Consider the following 24,676-nt stretch of genomic DNA (forward strand, 5'->3'; position numbering starts at 1 on the left):
TAAACCATATTTAAGGGTTTAAAAAATCCTGAGGTGTTTTGAGTGTTTTAAGTGTTTTGAGCTGGTCATATGGCAGGTCATATATGAAATGTTGTTGCTATAATGTCATGCATGCATTAAGGGGAAAAAATAATAATTAACTATCTTTTTATAGCACCCAGAGAGAGGAATCAGAATAAGTCATTTGAGGTAGTCCTCTGTGCTTTCATTTTCTATCCACTAGTTGGGTAAACAAGTATAGGAGTACCCAGGTCCACTTGAAAAAAGAAAAAAAACTTTTTTCAATTAATATAATAAAAACTGTTACATCACTTTGCAGAATTCAAGTACCAAAAGAGATCTCCCAAGACTCTGGATTCATTACATTTCTTCCTTTAAGGCTGGGAGTCTAAAACATTGACAACCAGTAGCTATTTATCCTACTTCTATAGGTCCTCAACACATGGGATACTCCTCACATCTCAGCTCCTGTATGGTCAAGAATAAATGTAATGCACAAACACAAAGATAACCAGGAAAAACTACTTCCTGAGCATCTACTATGTGACAAGTATACTTCTAGGTGTTAAAGATACAGCAGTTAACAAGTTTCTCATAAAAACTTACTGACTCCATCTTTATTAACAGCTATTGGTTATCTAGTAAAGCCACATGACTTCCCATACACATCTTTTATTACTTTTGACTGACTTCAGTTAACCTTTCTGCAACATAATTCTTCCATTATTACCTAGGAACTTGTCAATCAGTAACTGTTCTATTTACTATAAAGCATCATCTTCAATCCTGGTACTTTTCGTAATTTGGAAACTGACTAAAATATGTGGTTTTTATGTCAGTGACTATTCACATCACATTTCCCAGTGGGATATTCAACTCTTCTTAAATGGCTAATTTTCTATAGCAGAAGTGTGTGTGTGTGTGTGTGTGTGTGTGTGTGTGCGCGCGCGCAGAGCTGGAGGAAGAAGCGCAATTACAGATTAAAATTCTTTATACCATAACATTCTAATTACAGTTTTTATTTTGAGAAGTAAATTCAATTCCAATCGCTGAATTACACTTTGACCTCTAAGAACAATCACTGTGTACCTATAAAAATTCAAAGTATATGTTATTTCTTTCAGTATCTTTTTAATAAAATTATTCTCCATTTGTTATATACAAATTTCAATGTTTGGGTATATATAAATATTTCAAGGGTGCCTGGGTGGCTCAGTCAGTTAACTGTCTGACTCTTAGTTTCAGCTCAGGTCACAATCTCACGGGTCGTGGGATCAAGCCCCAAGTAGGGCTCTGAACTCAGTGGGGAATCTATTTAAGGATTCTCTCCCTCTGCTCCTTCTCCAACTCATTCTCTCTCTCTAATAAATAAATCTTTATATAAGTATTTCGTCACTTTTGCCATGTCTTCCCAAAAGTTGTAAACCAATGCTCATCACCTCTGAGCTAGAAAACCAAAATGGTTATTTTCTGCTTTCCTAGGATGGTCCTTCATTAATTCTCACTGCCTATGTCTCATTTAATTCTTCTGTATGTTCATTTTACACAGTTACTTTTACTTCCCAGTACTTTACAACTGGCTAGTATTTTTCTCTACTAAGACTATGTGGTCTCATATTGTGTATGTGCACACATGGGATATGCTTGATGCTCTACTGAGAACCACTCCTCTCCCTCACCAGGAGTCCAGGAAAAGAGAAGGGAAAAACATGTTCTCTGCACTACTGCTCAGTATTAGTCTCTACTTAAAACTAGGAAGGCATCACCTAACTAAAACTATCCTCTAAAAACACGTTAGTAGTTGGGACACTTGGGTGGCTCAGTTAAGTATCTGACTCCTGTTTTCAGCTCAGGTCATGATCTCAGTCACAGGATTGAGCCCTACTTTGGGCTCTGCACTCAGCATGGAGGCTGCTTGGGATTTTCTCTCTCTCTCTACCCCCTCACAGCCCTCCCTGCACACCCAGATGCCCACACTCTCTCTCTAAAATAAATAAATAACCATCTTAGTAGTTGTGGGGGGAAACCTTTGAAACATAAGGTAGAGCAGCTGTCAATATCTAAATAAAATGACAAAAAGTGATACATGTTTAATAACAAGAAACTTTATTGAATTACAAATTTAAAAATGGATCACTTAATTTAAAAGTGTGACTATTTTAGTTTTATTCTTCCAAAACTCATTCTTCTAAAAATGCACTTTTTTTTTTAAGTGATAAAGTTAATCTGTGAAATAACAAAGTAGAGATAGGATGGTACCAGTGGGCCAATGCTCATATATGTGGTCCTAACATGAACCTTTAATGTTGCTTTCTGTATTACATCAAATTGATTTGCATTTTAAAAAAATGGGAAAAGGGAGCAAAGGGGAGTGCAAAGCATGTACTGAAGTCTTCCTATAGGAGTATGATAGAATACAGATTTAGCATGATAAAATGTAGCCTTTGTAAAAATGGCCTTTAAGATATGCTAGAACAAGTGTACCCTAAGGAACATTCCCTAAGGAAATCATTTTTTCTTATTCCTAACAAAACAAATGGTACACATGTAAAAAATAAATTTTAAGTATAAGATCTGTACTGTAAAACCAACTGCATTATAGCCCATATATTTGGTTTATTGAACAACCTCATTCATGATATAACAGAAAAAGACCAAATTCAACTCAGGACAAAAATATTTTCTATCAACCTCCATATGGAAAGACCACAGCTTTAATGATCTATATAGTCCTTAAACTTAATCCTTGGTCAGTAAAGATTTCCAAATCAAAAATCAAGTCATATCTGTTTATAGTAACTATACTGTACTAAAATGCTAATATTTCCTTCCAAGTTTGTCTTCCTATGAGGGGAAAAATGGTCAGAAGCTTTCATTCTTTGCCTATGCTGGGATTTATGAAAAACCTACCAAACTACAAGAGTGTTCTGCAAAACTAAAGTACAACTACAAAGTCAAACAGGTAAATAAACAACGAAACCAAACTGATTTCAACAAAGTCAAGTCATGTTTCCAAAAGTAAAATCTAGTAAGAAAAAGTCATAAACATGTACAAGAAATGATTATCACAGTTAGTTACAAACGCAAAATAATATCTAATTATCCCAGACTTGTGAACATAATATTATATGTTCAAATATTATGTACAATTTAGATAAGCTGGTCAAGTATTACCTGAATATACACCACATCTGATAAACTTATATTACCTTTTCTCCTCCTTTACTATTTGCATGTATGTGCCAATATGGGGGAAAAATGTAATTTCCATTTTTATGTATTAACTGAGAAGAAGAGTATTCCTACTTTGTGTGTTTGGACTTTTAAAAAGTTAAGGTTCATTTTCCTTTCAAAAGAAAAAAAAGTAAAAATAAATTGCCAGAAGTTTAACTGTTAAGAGTTTAATATCAACTTACTATAAAAATGAAAAAAAAATGTTTTGAAACAGAAACTATACAATTATTATGTGGTCTCCCTACTGATCTGAAACTACAGAAGGCATTTAAGGAAGGAATGCTATGGCAAAAACCAAGACTAACCAAAGGGATGTATGTTACTTTAAAAATCTGATTTGCACGTAAACTAGATGCTTGGCCTAGTTTTAAAGCTAATTACAAAATCCATTTTTTAATGGTCCAGACATTTTGCCATTTCTTCCAACTCAACAGAACTGTCAAAAAAAAAAAAAAGTATTTCATGAGATCTTTAAATACAGACAATGGGGTGTACCCCACCCCCCATTTAACATACTATATACCTTATACTGATAAAAAAGAGGCATTTTTTAAAAAGATGTACTTCTCAGACATGAACAGACACCTACCTACATGTTTGTCTTTTCCAATTTATAATCAGTAGGAATATATAACTGAAGAAATACTATCAATTTTTTTTTTATCAAGTACCCCTCTTCTTAATGTTTTTAGGTTAAAAAAAAAATAAAAAAAAAAACTTAATTCCAATCTTGAACTTCTAAAGTAAGCCATCCTTGGGCATTAGCTTGCTACATTAAATTGACCTTTCTTAAATCCAAGAAGTACTATGTCAAAATTCTGCTGCAAACTGCCTGTATTCAAAACCAACTGCAATATGCCCCATAATAATAGAAATCATCATCATCACTATCATCCATTATGCAAAATAAATCTAAGAGCTATCTAGAAAAGCCAGACTTGCTCTACAGAACTAAAAATATTTTTTTAAAAATGTCCCTCTCTTTAACCAATGTAAAAAACTACTCAGGATGGGAGACACTATTTCAAATCATGACAACACTCTCAATACCAAACACTCTCAATACCAGTAACCTTCCCAGCTCAGAACTACATCTTTGTATATAATAAAATGAGTACTGGTTTCAACCTCTAAAATAATATCTAGGGCCAAACCTATACCATATTTATGGAGGATATTCCCCCATTGCCTAGCTTTTAATTCATTTCTGACTTTCAAAAAATGTTTTAACTTAGGTGAATAATTCAAAAGGGCTAAATAATTCAAGAGCATTAAAGGGCTAAAGCTAAGTATAGCTTAAAAAAAAAGAAGAATCACACAAGCTACAAAACCAATAAATGCAACCATTTTTGAAATACAATTAGCACTTTTTAAATATAGTATCTGTACTCTTCACTACAGCCTATGATGTAGATATTATTTACATTTAATATGTGAGAAAATTATAGTTCACTAATGATAAGAAGCAGAGTTCAAAACCTGTTTGGCTCCAAAGACTATATACTATATCCCTACCACGTGAGTCTGCCCAAATACATATCCTTAGCACTCGCATCTCCATTAACAATAAAAATGGTCTCAGAAGTGATTCTTCTCCCAAGTTTAAATTATATTTCTGTGGCTCACAAAAATCACTCAAAAAGGGATCATTTAAATAACACACACTTGCCTGTGTGGGGCTCATTCAAAAGTACATAGGCTATATGAAGTCTCAGTGAAAAGCCTACCAAACCATGAAAGTGCTCATCTGTTAATTCCTAAAATAAACACTAAAACCATCCTGCTGGATTTCAACAAAGTAATCTTTCCAGAATCAAAATCTATGAAGACAAGTAATACCCAAAATCTCTGAAGACAGAGTTTCCAGAAGTACAAGAGTCAAAGCAATTAAATGAGTATAAGTGTATACAGGACTATGATACAGTAAGTGCAGCTAAGATTCAATCCTGTTACTCCCACACCAAAACCATATGAAGATAGAAAAATTAAATTAACATTCTTAATTTCTAATACAGTACAATATAGTACATTCCTTTACAAATGGTTTTTGTCATGGACTTCAATAGTACTAGATAGCATGAGAAGATGTATGTATTTAGATACCTAGGTAGTCTTATGAAAAGATGTGAAAAATTCTATTATAAATGGATAAAATATGAATATAAGAAAGCGTCATATACCTTCCATCGATTTCCACATTCATTGCAGACAACAAATGTTGTCATCGGTTCATCAGCACTACGAGTTTGTACCTACAGTAAAATCAAATGAAAAATATTATTTTTTAAAATACTATAAAAAGTCTGACCTAAATAAGAACATTCTACATTAAGAGATACAGTAATCACAACAGTACCACAATAAAATGTATAAGAGCCTGAAACAAGTTCAAATAAGCTAAATAATGTCAAAAGGACACATATTTCAAAACTTTATTTTTCTAAGTCATTGTTTGTCTTTTCATGTCTAATTTATCCCAGATAAGTGGGAAAACCTTCTAAAGTCACACATACTTTTTATAAATGGCTAATAAATATTTTAAAATTTCATCATCACTAAGAAGCACAAAAATGTTAATTAAAAGATACATCAATCTTCTCTTATAAATTAGCAGAGATGTAAAAATTATGAGTATTTCATTCTGAAAAATATAAACTGTCACAATCTTTCTAAAAGTTAGGCAGCAACAAAGTAAGAGCCTCAAATACCCATTCTCTCTGACCTAGGAACCTGACATCTAATCTATTGTAAGATGGTAACTGGAAACACAAAGACAGCTAAGTATCTGATCACAAAGTACAGATCAATATCACTAATCATTAGAGAAAGGCAAATGAAAACCACAAGGAATTTTCATCTCACACCTGTTAGAATGGCTACTATGAAAAAGGCAAGAAATAACAAAAACTGCTGAGGATGTAGAGAAAAGGGAACTCCTATACACTGTTGACATGAATATAAACTGGCCTATCCATTGTAAAAAACAGGCCAGCAGATCCTCAAAAAATTAAAAATTATACTACCACACGCTGGCTCAGAACTCTTGATCTTGGGGTCATGAAAACTCTTGATCATGAAACTCTTGATCTTGGGGTCATAGCCCCACATTGGAGTGTAGACTTAAAAAAAAAAAAAAAAAGGCAGAGCGAGCATAAAAAGTAAAAAAAAAAAAAAAAATTAACTATCTTATGACCCAGCAATCCCATTCCACAAATACATCTGAAGAAAATGAAATCAATACCTCAGAGAGTTATCTACACACTCACGTTCACTGCATTACTCACAATAGCCACGATATGAAAACAATCTAAATGTCTTTCAGCTCAAGAATGGATAAAGAAAGGTTATTCAGCCACAAAAAGGAAGAAAATCCTGGGGCGCCTGGGTGGCTCAGTAGGTTAAAGCCTCTGCCTTCGGCTCAGGTCATGATCCCAGGGTCCTGGGATCGAGCCCCGCATCTGGCTCTCTACTCTGTAGGGAGCCTGCTTCCTCCTCTCTCTCTCTCTGCCTGCCTCTCTATCTACTTGTGATTTCTCTCTCTGTTAAATAAATAAAATCTTAAAAAAAAAAAGAAGAAGAAGAAGAAAATCCTACCACTTGAGACAACATGGATGGACCTGGAAGGCATGCTAAATAAAATATGCCAAAGAATGACAAATAGTGTATGGTATCACTTATACATGGCATCGTAAAAATGAATGAATGCAGATTTCATAGGAATAGAGAACACATAGTAGTTGCAGGGGCTGGGAGAAGGGGGAAATGGAGAGATGAAGGTCAAAGGATATAAACTTTCAAGTAAAGGAGAATAATTTCTGAGGATCTAATATACAGCATAGTGACGATAGTTAAGAGTAGATCTTAAGGAAGCTCACCACACACACACAAAAAGAGTTAGCTATGTACGGTAATGGAGATGTTAACTATCTTGATCTTGGAAATCATTCCACAATGTATATGTATATCATATCCATCCCACTGTACACTTTAAAAACATTCAATTATATGTCAATTATTCCTCATAAAGCTGGGGGTGGGCTATGTGTGTACAGGGATGTTTGAGGTGTAATTTTACAGTAGGAACACTGGAAACAACTTAAATATTCAACAGGGAAATAATGAAGTAAGAGCATACCCATCTGATGGAATATTATACAGCTATTAAGATGTTTACAAAGGGTTTGAGTTTGGGGTTTTTTTTTAATAGTTAAAGGAAAATCCTTACATTATTATGGTAGTTAAGTGAAAAGAAGTACAGTTCTGCCTTGAACAATGTGGAGGCGAAGGGCACCAACTCCTCACACAGTTGAACATCCACAACTAACTCTCCCAAAACACAACTGCTAATAGTCTACTGTTAACTACAAGCCTTACCAACAACACAAACTGGTTGATTAATACATATTTTGTATGTCATATCTACTACATACTGAATTCTTAAATCAAGCTACAGAAAAGATTTTAAGAAAATCATAAGGAAAATATATTTACAGTAATGGACATAAATATATTGAAAAAAATTTGTATGTTAAGTGGACTTCTGCACTTTAAGCCCATGATGTTCAAGGGTCAACTATACATAAAATGGTTTAAAGGGGTGCCTAGGTGGCTCAGTTGGTTAAGCATCTGCCTTCAGCTTAGGTCACGATCCCGGGGTCTTGGGATCAAGCCCAATGCCAGGCTCCCTGCTCAGCAGAGAATCTGTTTCTTCCTCTCTGCCTCTCCTCACTGCTCATGCTCTCTGTAATAAATAAAATCTTTTAAAAAAATGGTTAATAGGATTTAGCTACAACTAGATTAGAAAAACTTCACAAAATACTGCAGGCACCAATATACCAACCACTATTCCTTCTAAATGCAGATTAACGGGTGATTTAAATTTTTTGTTCATATTTTTCTTCATTTTCCAATTTTTCTATAAAAAGGTACTTTAATGCCTTAAAACAGCTAATATAGGGATGCCTCAGTGGCTCAGTGGGTTAAGCGTCTAACTCGATGCTGGCTTGGGTTGTGCGACCTGGGCATGGAGCCCGCTTAAGATTCTCTCCCCCACTTTCCCTCTGTATCTCCCCACCATCCCTCTATTTAAAAAAAAAAAAAAAAAAGCTTATAGGAATAAGAAGTCCCACTCCTGAGAAAATACCCAAAAGAATGGAAAGCAGGGTCTCAAAGAGGTATTTGAATAAGTTTGAAAAGTTCAAAGCAGCAGTGTTCGTAAAAGCCCAAAATGTAGGGATGCCTGGGTGGCTCAGTTGGTTGGACGACTGCCTTCGGCTCAGGTCATGATCCTGGAGTCCCGGGATCGAGTCCCGCATCGGACTCCCAGCTCCATGGGGAGTCTGCTTCTCTCTCTGACCTTCTCCTCGTTCATGCTCTCTCTGTCTCTCTCTCAAGTAAATAAATAAAATATTAAAAAAAAAAAAAGCCCAAAATGTAGAAGTGTCCATCAACAGATAAATGGATAAACAAAATGTAATATATACATACAGTGATAATTCAGCCTTAAAAAGGAAATTCTGATATATGCTGTAATATGGATTATTTGTGAACACTACATAGTTTTCATTTACATTTCCCTGATGATTAGTGATGCTGATCTGTACACATTTCTTTGTGCTTCTAATTGCTATCTTAGAATAGATCAGGTATCAGAATTAAGCCAGGGACAAAAAAGGGCAAATACTGTTATGTGGTTCCATTTATCCCTCTGACTAAGTAGAGTTGTCAAATTCAGATACTGGTGGTTGCCAGGAGCTAGGGAAATGTACAGTTACTGTTTAATGGGTATCGCGTTTCAGTCTTGCAAGAGAAAAAGAGTCCTGGAGATTGCCACATTAATTTGTGGCAAATGTATTTGCCATAAATACATTACCTGTATTACTATAATGTATTACTTGTATTACTACTCAACTATATATTTAAAAATGGTTAAGGTGGTAAATTTTAGGTTATGTGTATTTTGCCACAACTAAAATTTTTGAAACAAAAGAGAACTCAGGAAAAAATAATAATAAATAAGCTAATATGATTTTTTAAAACTTTATCAACCATAACAGACTTCTGAAGTTCTCCACTGAGAACTACTGAAAACAAGGTCCCCCAAACAGGAGGTTTTCTTTCAACTGTACATTCTGGAATGAAGCTGACAATGCATTATATATATTAAAGTTGTAAGTTATTCTTAAGGTTTAAATTATGGGAGAGATGAAGAAGTTGGGTGAAGACAAGAACCTGAACACCAACAATATTGCATTCTGAATAAGGTCAATTTAAATTTAGTATTGGGGGACGCCTGGGTGGCTCAGTTGGTTAAGCAGCTGCCTTCGGCTCAGGTCATGATCCCACGGTCCTGGGATCGAGTCCCGCATCGGGATCCTTGCTCGGCAGGGAGCCTGCTTCTCCCTCTGCCTCTGCCTGCCTCTGTCTGCCTGTGCTCACTCGCTCTCTCCCTCTGTCTCTGACAAATAAATAAATAAAATCTTTAAAAAAAAAAAAGAATAAATTTAGTATTGGATGATGAAATCCAGTATATTTCCACCTTGAAGATGAGAAGCACACCATACTTGTCAACTATCAACATGATTTTTAACTCAAAGGCCCAAAGGAAGATAAAGAAAAGGCACTCTTAAAAGAATACCATTCAGGCTAAGGCCTTCAGATAAAAATCATTTGAAAAATCCTTCTGAAATATTCTCATGTATTTATATCTAGATACTTGCTAACTAGGGCCCTAAAAGTACACAGATAGGAGGAACTTTATTCTCTCTTGGAAAAATGTTGATCTCCTGATAGGTACATGTTAACCAAGAGTCAAACTTATGTCTATTATAGCACTTATTTTGCCAACGTTGCAAGTTTTCTATCTATTGAAGGAACTGATACTAAGAAAATCATACCTCATCTTTAGTACCAGGTTCTTTATATTAAAAGAAACATTTTTTATTATAGCTGATTATATAAATATATTACTTCTTCATATGGGTTTTTTTAAAGATTTTATCTATTTATTTAGAGAGAGAGAGAACGTGTGCAAGGGGAGGGTGGTAGATGGAGACAGAGAGAGAACCTCAAGCAGACTCCACACTGAGCACAAGCCCGACATGGGGCTCAATCCCAGGACCCTGAGATCATGACAAGAACCAAAATCAAGAGTTGGGCGCTCAACCAACTAAGCCACCCAGACACCCTGACTTCCAATGTTTCAAAGAAGCTTTGGCTTTAAATACCTTTCTATTTATACTTAATACTTCCTGCTATGTAGCATTTTCAGGACAGAATTTTTACTGCCGAGATGTTTCTGCCTAATCAAAAGAAAACCGAGCAATCCAAACTCAGAATTTTTTTTTTTTTAAGATTTTTATTTATTTGGCAGAATGAGAGCAGGAGAGCACAAGCAGTGGGAGTGGCTGAGCAACAGGGAGAAGCAGGCCCCACCCCCCAGCCAAGCAGGGAGCCTGATGTGGAGCTCTCAATGGAATCATGACCAGAGCTAAACGCAGTTGCTTAACCAACTGAGCCACCCAGGTATCCCCAAACTCAGAAATTTCTGAAGCTACTTTCATATTTTAATATATTTTAATGACTATCAGTAGTAATAGTTCCACAAAAAAAAATAATGAAATATCAGATCTATAACTATGATTAAATGAAAGACTCCAAAAAGGTAGAAAGGACTTTGGATTGGTTAAATAGAGCATATCTGAAAATGGGTGTTATGTACCTTTAAAAACTAAAAGAGGCAGTTTATATATAATGTGCTACCACATGTGTTTAGGAAATGGGGAAACATGGGGTGTTTGGCTGGGTTTGTCAGAAGAGCATGCAATTCTTGATCTCAGGGTTGGGAATGTAAACCCCACGCTGGGTGCAGAGATTACTAAAAATTATAAAAAAATAAATATTAAAAAAGGGAAAACAAAAAATACATACATATTTGCATGTGTATGCATAAAACACATAGGAAGCCACAAAACAAACTAGTAACCTAGTTCATCTCCAGGGAGGTGGGACCAAGTTGTTGCAGGCAAAAGTGGGAGGGGAACTTTCCACTCACAATTTTTTGTACCTTTTGAATTTTTAATCTTGAGAGTAACACCTTCTTAAAAAAAAAAAAAAAAAAAAAGGGTGCCTGGGTGGCTCAGTGGGTTAAGCCACTGCCTTCGGCTCAGGTCATGATCTCAGGGTCCTGGGATCAAGGCCCACAGTGGGCTCTCTACTCAGCAGGGAGCCTGCTTCCCTCTCTCTCTCTGCCTGCCTCTGTCTGCTTGTGATCTGTCAAATAAATAAATAAAATCTTTAAAAAAAAAAAAAAGTAAAGGTTCCTTTCTACAACTTACAGAGTTTAGTAGTACTACTTCCTTAACTGCTTAATTTTCTATCAATAAGAAAATTCAATTCCCTAAATCCATTACCTTACAATATTAACTATAAGTTGTTCTTTAAGGAGAAAATTTTGAGTTTAGTAAATTACAGACACAGCATAAAAATAGCTCCTTGACAAATGAAATTAATGACAGTGATAAACCAGTTTTACACACACATATACAACAAAAACAACCATTATGTGGCTGTTTTCAGCTATCTTTTTGTCCAAGAACAAAAAGGAAGGTTAGTTGCATCATATGTGAAAAGTCATCAATACGTTGCAGAAAGGCAATCAGTATCTGGAAAGCAGCTAAGCGAAAGTACCCATGCTCCAAGTGAGGAAGAGTAAAGAACTTTTCTAAATTATATGATCCTGCCTAATAAAAAGAATTATAACCTGTTTATATACTAACCAATAATCAACTGCTCAACTATTAGAGAAAGAATATGGCCATTTCAGTAAATCCTACAATGATTTTTATAAAATTTTACCTGATACAGCTTTCACAGTAACAATTTCCATGCAAGTATAAATATATCAACTTATTTTCAATTAACTGGAATGTGTTAGTATTAAAAAAGCATTATCAGGGGCGTTGGGTGGCTCAGTTGTTAAGAGTCTGCCTTTGGGGCGCTTGGGTGGCTCAGTGGGTCAAAGCCTCTGCCTTCGGCTCAGGTCATGATCTCAGGGTCCTGGGATCGAGCCCCACATCAGGCTCTCTGCTCAGCGGAGAGCCTGCTTCCTCCTCTCTCTCTGCCTGCCTCTCTGCCTACTTGTGATCTCTCTCTGTCAAATAAATAAACAAAAATCTTAAAAAAAAAAAAAAAAAAAAGAGTCTGCCTTTGGCTCAGGTCATGATCCCAGAGTTCTGGGATCAAGCCCTGCATCAGGCTCCCTGCTCAGCAGAGAACCTGCTTTTCCCTCTGCCTGCTGCTCCCCTGCTGTGTTCCCTCTCTGGCTGTCTCTCTCTGTCAAATAAATAAATAAAATGAAAGACAGAAAGAAAGAAAGAAGGAGGGAGAAAGAAAGAAAGAAGAGAGCAAGAAAGCAAGCATTATCAAAGTACTGGTAATTATCTTTACTACTTGTTTTGAAACAGGAGTTGCAAGCATTCTATTTATGTTATTTAGTTTTAAATGGATTATAACTGACATACAATATTAGTTTCAGGTGTACAACATAGTGATTTGGTATTTTTATACATTATAAAATGATTATCTTTATATGTTTAGTTACCCTCTGTCACTAAACAAAGTTACTACATTACAGACTATATTTTCCATACCGTATATTACATCCTGTGACTTATAAATTTTATAACTGGGACGTTTGTACCTCTTAATCCCCTTTACTTAGTTCATGCAACCCCCCAACCCTTCTTCTCCAACCACCAAAACCACCACCAGTTTGTTCTCTGTATCTGAGTATTTCAATTTTTTTTCTTTTTAGATTCTATAAATAAGTGTATGTGTGTGTGTATTTGTCTTCCTCTGACTTACTTGACTTAGCACAATGCCCTTAAGCATTCTTACATGAAAATAAGAATCTATAAATAATCACAAACCTGTGTGTAAGTACAATTCTTCTTTTTACATTTGCCACATGTGAATAAGTCAGTCTGGGTCCCACCCGTCTTGGCCATCTGATGCTCTCTGATGGCTTCTTTGGTCAAATTTTTCCGCATCTCTTTGAGTTCATCACTAGCCATTTCCTGTGAGAGAGATGGCAATACCACTCAGTTATAGGCAACTCCTATATATATCCTGAATGTTTTTTATGTTCTATTAGCTTAATAAAAATGGAACAAAAACCAACTTTTAGAGTTTTAAAGGTGAAAAATTATTTTTCCTCCAAGAACTCAGAGTTTGCTTTCTTTTAAAATTTCATCAAACACTTTTAAGTTTCTATGTGAAAATTAGATTTAATTACTGCTTAAAGGTTTATAAACAATGTAATAAATAATACTAGAGCAATGAGCACCTCTAATACCCAGATTGTTGTCCGTAACATTGCTCTCCCCAAAAAGGAATGAGGGATCTTTGGAGAAGCATCTGGTTCCCATTTTGAACCAAGAAATGCACGGGATTTGGGGTGCCCGAGTGGCTCAGTCAGTTGAGCGTCCAACTCTTGGTTTTGGCTCAGATCATGATCTCAGGGTTGTGAGATCCAACCCCATAAAAACTGTGCTCAATGCGAAGTTGGGCTTGGGATTTTCTTCTCCTTCTCCCTCTGCCCCGCCCCCTGCTCATACTCTATTAGGAAAAAAAAAAGAAATGCACAGGATAAGCCAGGGTCATCCTTTTGTGCCAGAGAAGAATGGAAGCTACCAAAGACTTGTGGTTGAGTCATATGGATGAGAGGCTAATATGAAGGAGCTCCCGTTAGCCAAAGATAGGGCAATTTCTTTAGCTATCAAAATAAATTTCTGTAAAGAACCAATCCCCACTGAATAAATAAAAATGTCACAAGCCCATGATGATACCGGAAAAGAAGAGCACAACCATACAAAAATGGCAAGAAAAGCCCCCAGTGGCAGGTACTAGGGCACCAACTCCTCATTCTGGTAACTATTAACTAAAGGAAGAGTTTCAGACAACAGACAACATTTACTTGCCTTTCATATCCAAACCAAGAGGTCACCAAGTGCCCGAGTTTACAATGGAAAATGCTTCTTTATCAAAGAAATCTAGCTAATATATGTGAAAGGACGACAGAACTTTAGAAATCACTATTTTGTAACTCCTGGTAATTTAACCAATTCAGGTAAGGAAATCAGTGGATGAATGTATTAGATGAAAGGTCAAAGGAGAACTTTACAATGGAGGATTCAGACTGTTAATATCCAAACTCACTAATTGAGCTCAACATGCTAACAGTAGAACAACAAGACATTATGTGTCTCCTGATGCAAAACAAAGTAAAAAGCACCAATTCCAAAGTATTATGTGGGGAAAACAGTTGAATTTGTATGTTATCAAACCTAGAGAACTAGATTCCAGTTCACAGAAAATAGAGAGGACAGAAAAGTTAAATAAATAACATCATAAGGGGGTGCCTGGGTGGTTCAATGGGTTAAAGCCTCTGCCTTCGGCTCAGGTCATGATCCCAGGGTCCTGGGATCGAGCCCTGCATCAGGCTCTCCACTCAGTGAGGAGCCTACTTCCTCTTCTCTCTCTCTCTGCCTGCCCCTCTGCCTACTTGTGATCTCTGTCAAATAAATAAATAAATAATCTTAATTTTTAAAAAATCATAAGGAGGAGGTCATTAATACTGTGGAATACAGAAGTAAATTGGTTTCTTCAACAGGTCAGTGTCATGAAGAAAAAGGGGGTCGGGGCAGGAGAAGAGACTGCAAGAGATTTAAACACATATATACAAAATCTTTAGAGACCCAACTAAAGGTATGTGCAGACTGGAATCCTGATACAAAGAAATGTACAATCAGGAAAATATTAATATATAAATTAGGAATTGCTGTTAGTTTTGTTGGATGTAGTGATGACAATGTAATTATGTAAGAAAAAAAATTTTTTTGAAAATTATATTTTTAAAGGTATCTCTCTTAGGTTTATAAAGGTAAAAAGATATAATGTCTGGGATTCGTTTGAATACAACTCAGGGGAAAAGGAAAAAAAAGGGATAGATGAAAAGGGTCATAAGGCACCTAGGCAGCTGCCTTCAACTCAGGTTTTAATCCCGGGGTTCTGGGATCAAGCCCCGCATCAGGCTCCCATCTCAGCAGACAGCCTACTATTCCCTCTCCCTCTGCTTGTGTTCCCTCTCTCACTGTGGCTCTCTCCGTCAAATAAAATCTTAAAAAAAGAAAAAGAAAAAGGGTCACAAATTCTATTTTTTAAAAGATTTTATTTATTTGTTTAGCTGGAGAGAGAGCACAAATTAGGGGGAGAGGCAAAGGAGAGAAGTGGACTTCCCACAGAGCAGGGAGCCAAATGTGGGGCTCAATCCCAGGACCTTGGGATCATGACACTTTACCGAATGAACCACCCAGGTGCCCCAAGGGTGACAAATTCTTGAAAATACGTGAAGCGTAGGTGATGGATATAAAGTTCATTACATTATGGTCTCTAGTGTTTTATGTTATTTTAATGAGGTTTTAAAAAAATAAATGTTAAAAATAAAATAATTTTATTAGCTATATAGAAAGACAAATTTACTCTCGTGGATGTGTAATAAAATAATGAGACTGCAGATTACGAACAGCTGTGTCTATAAACAGCAAGCTCTGAATTTCGTTTTCTCAATCATTCCCTAAAATTTAAGGAACGGTCAATAAGATGTGACCAATTTTATGGGATTTAGCCATGAAAAGAACTTGGAGGTTAAAAAGCCTGTTTGCAATTAGATACTCAAATCTTCAATTCCACGTGAATCCAAAATAAGTAAAAACAGTTTAATTTAGACAATGATTTAAGGCAATCAACCAAAGATCATGGTATAGTTGTGGAAGAGACAAAGTATTGATACCAACAGATTTAATCACCTCAAATTATGTGTCTAGTACATTATACATATAAAATAGCAAAATAGCTAATGATAATTTATTATAAATATAGTACTTATAAAGTACTTTATGATTTATACATAGTTTTCACCTAACATCATAGAACCACACCATGGAAATGTTCATATATACTCACCTCTGCTGTCATTCTAGCGAATAAGTCAGGAGGAATATTTCCACACAGTACATTTTTCCTTAAATTTGGATTCTTAGCATCTTTAAGATTTGATATTCTACTTCGTACTCTATTTTTGTATTTCATGTCTGTATTCCTTATTTCTTGATAAATAGGTACTAGGCCGTTAAGGAAAAAAAGTTAAATTGTAGAAGTATTTTTTTTTTATTTCACCAAAGTAAGAATTCCTAAAATTTCTAAGCAGTTCTCCAAAACGGTTTCCAACTTAGATTAAGCTAACAGGCTGTGTTTCTACCTCATTTCTTGATCTGTAACTGGCAAATAAAAGTGATCTTACTTTTATTACACTATGAATGAGCAATGCTTTCTTGTTTAAGGTCAGTAGCACACAAATTAGAGACATTTCAAAAAGTAACTTAGGTACTCAGTCTGAGTAAGAAAACTTGTGAAAAGAAGCCTGCATTTATATAAACTTTCACTTGCTCAAATCTGAATTCTACAAAGGATCCTAAAAGGCTAGATGACTACATAGTTCCTTTGGAGGCCCTCTGGGAAGAAATCATTCACAGTGCCCTAAAGGTTCATTTCCTCCCCCAGCTCAGGAAGAAGCTAGTTTACCAGGGTTTTTGTTTTTTTTTTTTCCTTAACAGAACAGATGAGCCCAAAGAACAGCATACTTTCTTTCTAACAAGGCTATTTCCAAAACTAGGACAGTTCCATGGTCACATGGTCACCCAGATGTGCACAACCCCTCTCCCAAATCCCCTTTCGTGGCGCCCAGAATAAACGTAATGAACTCAGGGGACCCCACATGCTTTGCTGAGATCCCCCAAATGTGAAACCCTACTACACATGTATAGTGTGTGTGTGCCTTCCATGCCCTCCTTCTGCACAAGTTCATCTGAGATATCACATTCTCAATTTGCAAGGCAGAGAAATAAAAATACTATCAACACATATGTTTTAATTTTGAGTAACAAGAAAACAAGAACAAAATAACATGGATGGCCCTGTATCTTGTCCTTGCAAAATAATACAATGAAGACAGAAACTGAAAAATCAAACTCTAAAATCTATACAGAAAGAAAAATAGTTAATCTAGCAGATTATTTAAACTGTCATGAATATACACACAAAGGATATCTTCCTCAATTTGAGATCCTAATTCTTCCTCATCAGCTCCAATAGCGACGTAGTCATCTAAACACAGGCACAAAGAATTGTCAAAAATAAGCGATTATGACATTTAAAAAAAAAAATTTCAATACAGAATAAATTAACATTCCTATTTCTTCAACCCCATTGCCCTAATAAAGAGTCCTTTTTGTTTAGTTTCATTAGAAACTGATCTCTTTCCTACCCACTAGCCTCCTCCTCTGGATTCACCTAATGTCCACAGTGCTCCTGCATTGATGACTCCTTATCCCTCAGGAGTGGGGAAGTAATTGATCTAGCAGGCAATTCCTCAATTCACAACTCCATAAATTCTGGTTGCTCCAGCAGAGAGTAGAGAAAGTTACAGAAAGAACTGTCTTGTATCCTGTGACTCAGGCTTCAATGCAAAGAAACCATTCATTTCATCTGCCAATCACATATATGGACACACTCAGAAGACTCCTATGCAAATATTCAAATGGATAGAAGGAAATAAAAAGAAACTAGGAAGAAAAAAGAAAAAATATATAAAGAAACAATAAGGGAACCAAAATAGAAAGGGCAGAGTAAAGAGAAAAACAGGTCATAGTAACTATGGTACAGTATAATAGAAAAGAAAAGGAATGAATTTGTATAAGATGATAAATATTCCTATATATGAAACTTTTTTACATAAGAATGAATACCTTCAAGTTAAATTAAGGCTCCCATATATATATAAATCAAGATCTCTTTTCCACTTAAAAGAAAGTAAAAAATGGAATTATGAATATAAAACTTAAATACTATATGTCATACTAACATTTAACAATAGGACCCAAATACAATACCATTAATGCTCAATCTGAGAGCAGAGTAATTACAGTTGACCCTTGAATGACACAGGGATTAGGGATGTCAACTCCCTGTACAGTAAAAAACCCGGTTATAACCTTTGACTCCCCAAAGACTTAACTAGTAATAGCATACTGTTAACCAAAAGCCTACCAATGATGTAAAGAGTTAACAAATATTTTATATATGTACTATACACCGTATTCTTATAATAGAGTACGCTAAAGAAAAGAATGTTAAGAAAATTGTAAGAGAAAACACATTTATAGTATTGTACTCGTTTTCTTGGGAAAAAAAATTCATTATAAGTAAACCCATGCAATTTAAACTCGTTATCCACGGGTCAACTAGGGTTTGCAGATTAAAAGTGGGGGAAAAGAAGATTTGTGAAAAACCTTTAAGTTACTATGAATCAAGAGAAACGTCCACATATTAGAAAGGATCTCCTTCTTGGAACTATACAGTAGCAAGCAGAGGCCCCAGGATACCTAGTGCTCTCTTCCATCGTTAACCGCTATGTGCCACATCTTTCTGAACTAAGCAGTGCAAGCTACACGAGGAAGCCACTGGCGAAACAGAAACATGAAGTGAATATGGCATCGGTGGTGGTGAAGAACAAAGGACCAGGAAATGAAACAGGGTACACTAAACTTACCTCCCGTTCGGAGAGCTGCGGCCAGCATCTCCCTACACTTTAACCGTACAGAATCAGAAGTGCTTGGTGCCCGAGGAAAAGATGAAACATAAGTATCTCGAGCATTTGTCTCATCCTTTCTGCTGCTTACGTTGCCACTGGAACTACTAAAATACATATACATGCACACACACACCAAAAAGAAAACAGGAAAAATTCTCTTAAAGTAACATCATTACTATCACTCTCTACAAACAAAAATTTGGGGTGTAAATAAGATCGTATTCAGCAATTCTTACATGAAAAAAGAAATTGCGTGCATATAGATTTCTAAAAAGTTAAAGTTTTAGGAAATCTGAGACATGTTTCATGTTTTTTTTTAACCAATTAAATACCTTGATTATTACCTTAAACATTAAACAATATTTTTAATAAAGAAAATACACATTACAACTCAATACAATAAATGAAAACAAGGATCTGGGTTTTGAGAAAGGGGAGAGGATGATACCAGAGAATACGAAGCTCTCAACCAAGACTAGAGGGGAAAAAACAATGCTTGAAAAACCCTATTCCAATTAGATAACCAATGAAGTTTATATTTAAAACACTCCCTTCTGGATAAAAAACGTGTAGTAAAAAATGAATTTTAAGAATATGAAAATGTCTCCCCTGGGGCTAATAATACATTGTATGTTTATAAAAAATTTTTAAAAAATTTTTTAAAAGAATATGAAAATGTCTCTTTAATTCCTCCCTAGAAACATCAACTCAATCAGGACAGCTCAACAGTTTTCCAGTCAACCTAATCATTTCAATTGCTTCTAACTTCTTAAGAGTCTCACCAAAATATTTTCTGTGGGGTTGTAATTAATGTTTATCACACTGAAGGTATTTGCCACAAACCTTTCCAAAGACACCAATCACCAGCCACAGAGTAACTTGCTGCATTCCTCCAAAGAGATCCCACTTCCTCTTTCTCCACAAAACCCACTATCAAAATGCACAAACTGATCCCAGTGGGCAGAACAGTCCTTCTGTATACCTTTTACATTTAATCACTTCCTTCCTGAAGCCTTGTCTTCTCCAGAAAGAGAGTGTGAGTAAGCGTGCGTGTGTATAGATAAACACCAACCATTTTGTCAGACTTCATATGTGATACTTCAATGTGTTTGTCAATAGGCTCTCTCCCTAAACTTCAATTACATAAAACAGACAAAAATAGACTAGGAACTCATGCCTTCTCCAATATCTATTTAAAATAGCTGCCTACACTTTTATGTTTTATATCCAAGACATGAAGTCAGCAACTTTGAATATAATACAACTGAAAGATCTGTCAAAAATTTTGTAAATTATGGCCTATACTTTTCAAAAATATTATGGTCATGATAAACAGTGACAGACTGAAGAATTACTCCAGATTAAAGTAAACCAGACATGACAGCTAAATGCAGAATGTGATCCTGGATGATATTATGGAAAAATCTTTTCCTCTGCAATAAAATGCTTTATTGGGAAAACCGCTAACATATGAATATGCCCTACAGATTAGGAAAAAAGCACTGTATTAATCCTAACTTCTGGATTTTGGTATCTATATCGTGCTAGATATGAGAAAGAGTCCTTGTTCTCAGTAAATACACAATGATGTATCTAGGGATATAAAGGACTCTCATTTAGTCAAAATAAAATTATTCACATGACTGAGTATGTACACACACATACATGTATGCAGATATACACAGAGTGGCAACTGGGAATTCTTTGTTCTGTTCTTACAATTTTCTAAGAGTCTAAAACTATCCCAAGTCAGAAAACACTGAATAAATTTTATTAACAAAGGATGTTCACCCTTTAATTATTAAGTTTAGTTAGTTCTAATGCATAAGACAACAGTGTATGGAATATTAATTACTGTTACTGAGCCAATGAGGGGTACATTATCACTTTGGGGAAAATACTAAGACATAAATTAAGTTAAAATGGGTAGCCTAAAACTTGAGTCCATCAGAATCACTTGAAAAGCTTGTTAAAAACATTTCTGGGCCCCACCACCACAATTCCATATTCAGTAGTTCCAGAGTGAAGCCCAATAATTTGCTTTGCTAACAAGTTGCAGGTTCCCAGCTGTTCCTAGGACTACACTTTAAGAACTACTGCTCTATAACAGAGTCAAGTGTTAAAACACAAGATTCCCAAGAACAAAGTAACTGTATTTAACCTATTAGGCATATTATCTACAACATCAACATACTAGATACTACACAGTTTATTCATTACATGTGACAGGAAAAGAATAAATGCAAAAGGCCTTATGAAAACTGAGGAACAATTTGAACCCTTCATTACTGAACTTCACATTTTAAGTTCTTATGACAGACAGATAAATTAAGGAGGAAGAAATTTGCATAAAAAGAGAAACAGATCCAGCCCCCCCCAAAAAACCAAAACTAAACTAAACTAAACTAAAAAAAGAAATGTGGTAAATAAAGGCAATTATCACTTGAATCCTTAATTAATACCTTAATACCTTCATTATCAATTCTATTAGTCCTATCCCAGGGATTCCATCCAATTAAGCTTACTGAATACAGTGTAATTTCTCCTTATTTATGTAGTATCTTCTAAGTCTCTTAAATTTCCATGAAAATCTTGTAAGAAATCTTAGAATATTCTATCTGGCTATACACATTTACTAATTCTGTCTGGTTTTTTTTTTTTTTTTTTTAAATTTTATTTTTTCAGTGTTCCAAGATTCATTATTTATACACCACATCCAGTGCTCCATGCAATACATGCCCTTCTTAATACCCATCACCAGGCTCATCCATTCCCCTACCCGCCTCCCCTTCAAAACCCTCAGTTTGTTTCTCAGAGTCCACAGTTTCTCATGCTGCATCCCCCGCTCTGATTTACCCCAACTGACTTTTCCTTTCCTTCTCCTAATGTCCTCCATGTTATTCCTTATGCTCTACAAGTAAGTGAAACCATAATTGACTTTCTGTTTATTTAGAAAATAGAAAAAGGAGTACAGACATAAGACCATAAATAAGACCATGAAGGAAGTGACAGTCAAATACAACTATGACTTCAAACAGAAATGAATTTCCATAAAGTGCATACCTTTCTTCTCTTGCTTCAGGGCTATTCTGTGATGTAATTGCAGCATCTTTTTTCTTTTCTTCAGGGTCTTTATCTGTTGATGGTCCATCTGAAAATTAGGAAATCCCTCAGATGTTAGAATTTGTTTAAAAAATTATAAAATGGGGGCGCCTGGGTGGCTCAGTGGGTTAAGCCGCTGCCTTCGGCTCAGGTCATGATCTCAGGGTCCTGGGATCAAGTCCTGCATCGGGCTCTCTGTTCAGCAGGGAGCCTGCTTCCCTCTATCTCTCGCTCTCTCTGCCTGCCTCTCCATCTACTTGTGATCTCTCTCTCTCTGTCAAATAAATAATAAATAAAATCTTTTAAAAAAATAAATAAAATAAATAAATAAAAATTAAAAATTATAAAATGGAACTACTTCACATTATCAAACTATTGATACAACAACAACAACAAAAATCCTAAAATTTCAAAAGTAAAAGAAGTTTATGCAAGCTATTCTACTAGCATATGTACTTGGGTATTTTTCACAGTGCATGCTTAGCAATCCCAAATAAACTCCCTCATTTAGTGGGAAGCACAAATTCATATGCCGATGAGAACCTAAAATGGCAAAAAATATACTTAAAATCTTTTTAAAACTAGTAAATAAATAAATCAATGAAATGGAGAAAAATATAAAGAACAAAGGAAAGAATATAGAAATAATATCAGTACTGTCATTTTAAAAATAAAAAGTGCAAAGCATATATAGCAATATAATTTTAACAATTTTTCATGAAGTCAAAAAATTTGAGGTAGTATCCAAAATGTATATAAATATTTCTGGGATAGTAAACAAAGAACATTTTCATAGAAAAGACTTCAGGAGTAGTAAGGCCTACCTAACACCTCCTCTATCTTAAATAATCTGTAAAGTAATATAGAGTCCACAAGCTTTAAGAGATAAAGAGGTATAAAACAGATTGGGCCAATGCAACTGTTTAACAATGAAAAGAAATATACATGTTTAAATCAACCAGAACCGCTTTCTGAAGCGGGGTTCAGAAAACGTTTGGATCTACTGCATAAATTATCCCACTTATCTATCTACATTTTGATCCCTACATAATTAATAAGAGGTACATTAATACTTTACTTCTACATATCCCTCTGTACAGCATATAAAAGAGCATAAACATATTCCACTGTTTATCAGGACCACCTAGGTAACTTTTAAGCATAACCTAAAGCTCAAACTCCTATTCTGATCCATTCAATCCAAATTTCTGGCAGTGAAGCATAAGCATCAAAACCTTTAAAAGTTCCCCAGAGGACTCTAATATGCTAATCTAGATGAGGCTAATTGATAGAGAATGGTATAAATCACAATTCTAGGAATTCATCTTGTAAATGTTAGGGTTACCAAATCCAAAATACAATTCAAGTCCCCTATAATATTGTGTAAGTTTTCACTTACTCATTTTATTGCCCCTTTTTATTCTCTACAATTCATTCCCAAAGCCTAAAGCTGGTAGAAAACAAAGATTACTAATGACATTAAAGAATGTAACAAGGACTAGAAAATACTCCAAAACTAAAAGGGTAGAAAGCATGTGAAAGGTGATGTAACAATGCAATACTACCTAACAATGCAATCATACAGATCCCACACACAGCTCTAACGGTGTGAACTGGTGAAATCCTTGGAGGAAGCAGAGCAGTAAGAGATGTAAACAGCCTTAAAAGCATTCCTAGAATCTTAATATAGTGTCATGACCAACAGAGCAGACCCAGAGACAAGGCGGCCAGCTCCGGACTGAGACTATCTGCAGATTACACCTCACCACCAATCCAACTGTGCATAAGATGCTTAATCTCTCTGTATCTCCATTCCTCTTTAGAAAATGGGAAATATATTGACACCTAGTACACTGCGCTCCTGGGAGGGTTAAATATATCCATATGTTAAGTATTCAAACTATGCTGCAGTGTAGCAGTAGTAGTAAATCTTCTGGAAATCTATCTAGTAATCTATAGAAAAAGTTTTAGGCAGAAAGATGTTCATCAAGACATTATTTATAATAGCTATAAAGTTAAGAAAAACACATCTAAGTGATTAAATTAAGGCAAGTGATTAAGGCATAATCACCCAGTGGATTATTCTGAAGCCAATAAAAGTTAGTTAATGATGATATAAAAATATAGGTTTTTTTCATTAAAAAAGGCAATATAAGTAAATATACATATAGTATAATTATAGTTGAAGCAAAATCCATACACAAGGAGAAAAAAAGGGCAAGAAATGCAATAACATATTAACTGATGGTTGTATTTAAAGACAGACTTAATGACTTCTTTTCCTCCTCCAATTCTCCATATTTAACGAACAGGGAAATCTTTCAATATTAAAAAAAAGTTTTTAAAGGAAAACCTGTAATGAGATCAGATACCTCCAATAAGTATAAAAGAGTAGAACTTCTTTAAATTTAAGATTAAATGAATGTAACTACAATGTCCCACAAAATGTAAACCATCTTTCCAGAAATAAAAAACATGTATATGGTTCTCAGTCAACTTTCTATGGCAAATCCTAATTACTTTAGAATATGGAATAAGATTTAAAATTTAAATGAATTATAAACATAAAGTTTCAGTTTGTCTTTAAAGACTAGGGTTTTTTTTTTTTTTTAAGTTTTTTTATTTTGAAAT

General features: G+C 35.1%; 1 protein-coding gene across 1 annotated transcript in view; it reads right to left on the reverse strand.

Annotated features, from left to right (window-relative positions):
- Positions 1–2,083: 2,083 nt before the first annotated feature.
- Positions 2,084–24,676, reverse strand: part of TCEA1 (transcription elongation factor A1) — a 41,325-nt gene continuing 18,732 nt past the window's right edge. The window contains exons 4-10 of the mRNA XM_059394584.1: positions 22,007–22,094; positions 18,902–19,047; positions 17,401–17,457; positions 16,258–16,412; positions 13,164–13,310; positions 5,415–5,486; positions 2,084–3,670 (exon numbers count right to left, since the gene is read on the reverse strand). Coding sequence (XP_059250567.1) covers positions 3,662–3,670; positions 5,415–5,486; positions 13,164–13,310; positions 16,258–16,412; positions 17,401–17,457; positions 18,902–19,047; positions 22,007–22,094 — 674 coding nt within the window. The 3' untranslated portion in view covers positions 2,084–3,661. The remainder of the gene's footprint in view (positions 3,671–5,414; positions 5,487–13,163; positions 13,311–16,257; positions 16,413–17,400; positions 17,458–18,901; positions 19,048–22,006; positions 22,095–24,676) is intronic.

This window comes from Mustela nigripes, chromosome 3 (genome assembly GCF_022355385.1).
Source record: "Mustela nigripes isolate SB6536 chromosome 3, MUSNIG.SB6536, whole genome shotgun sequence".
In the NCBI taxonomy this organism is placed as follows: Eukaryota; Metazoa; Chordata; class Mammalia; order Carnivora; family Mustelidae; genus Mustela; species Mustela nigripes.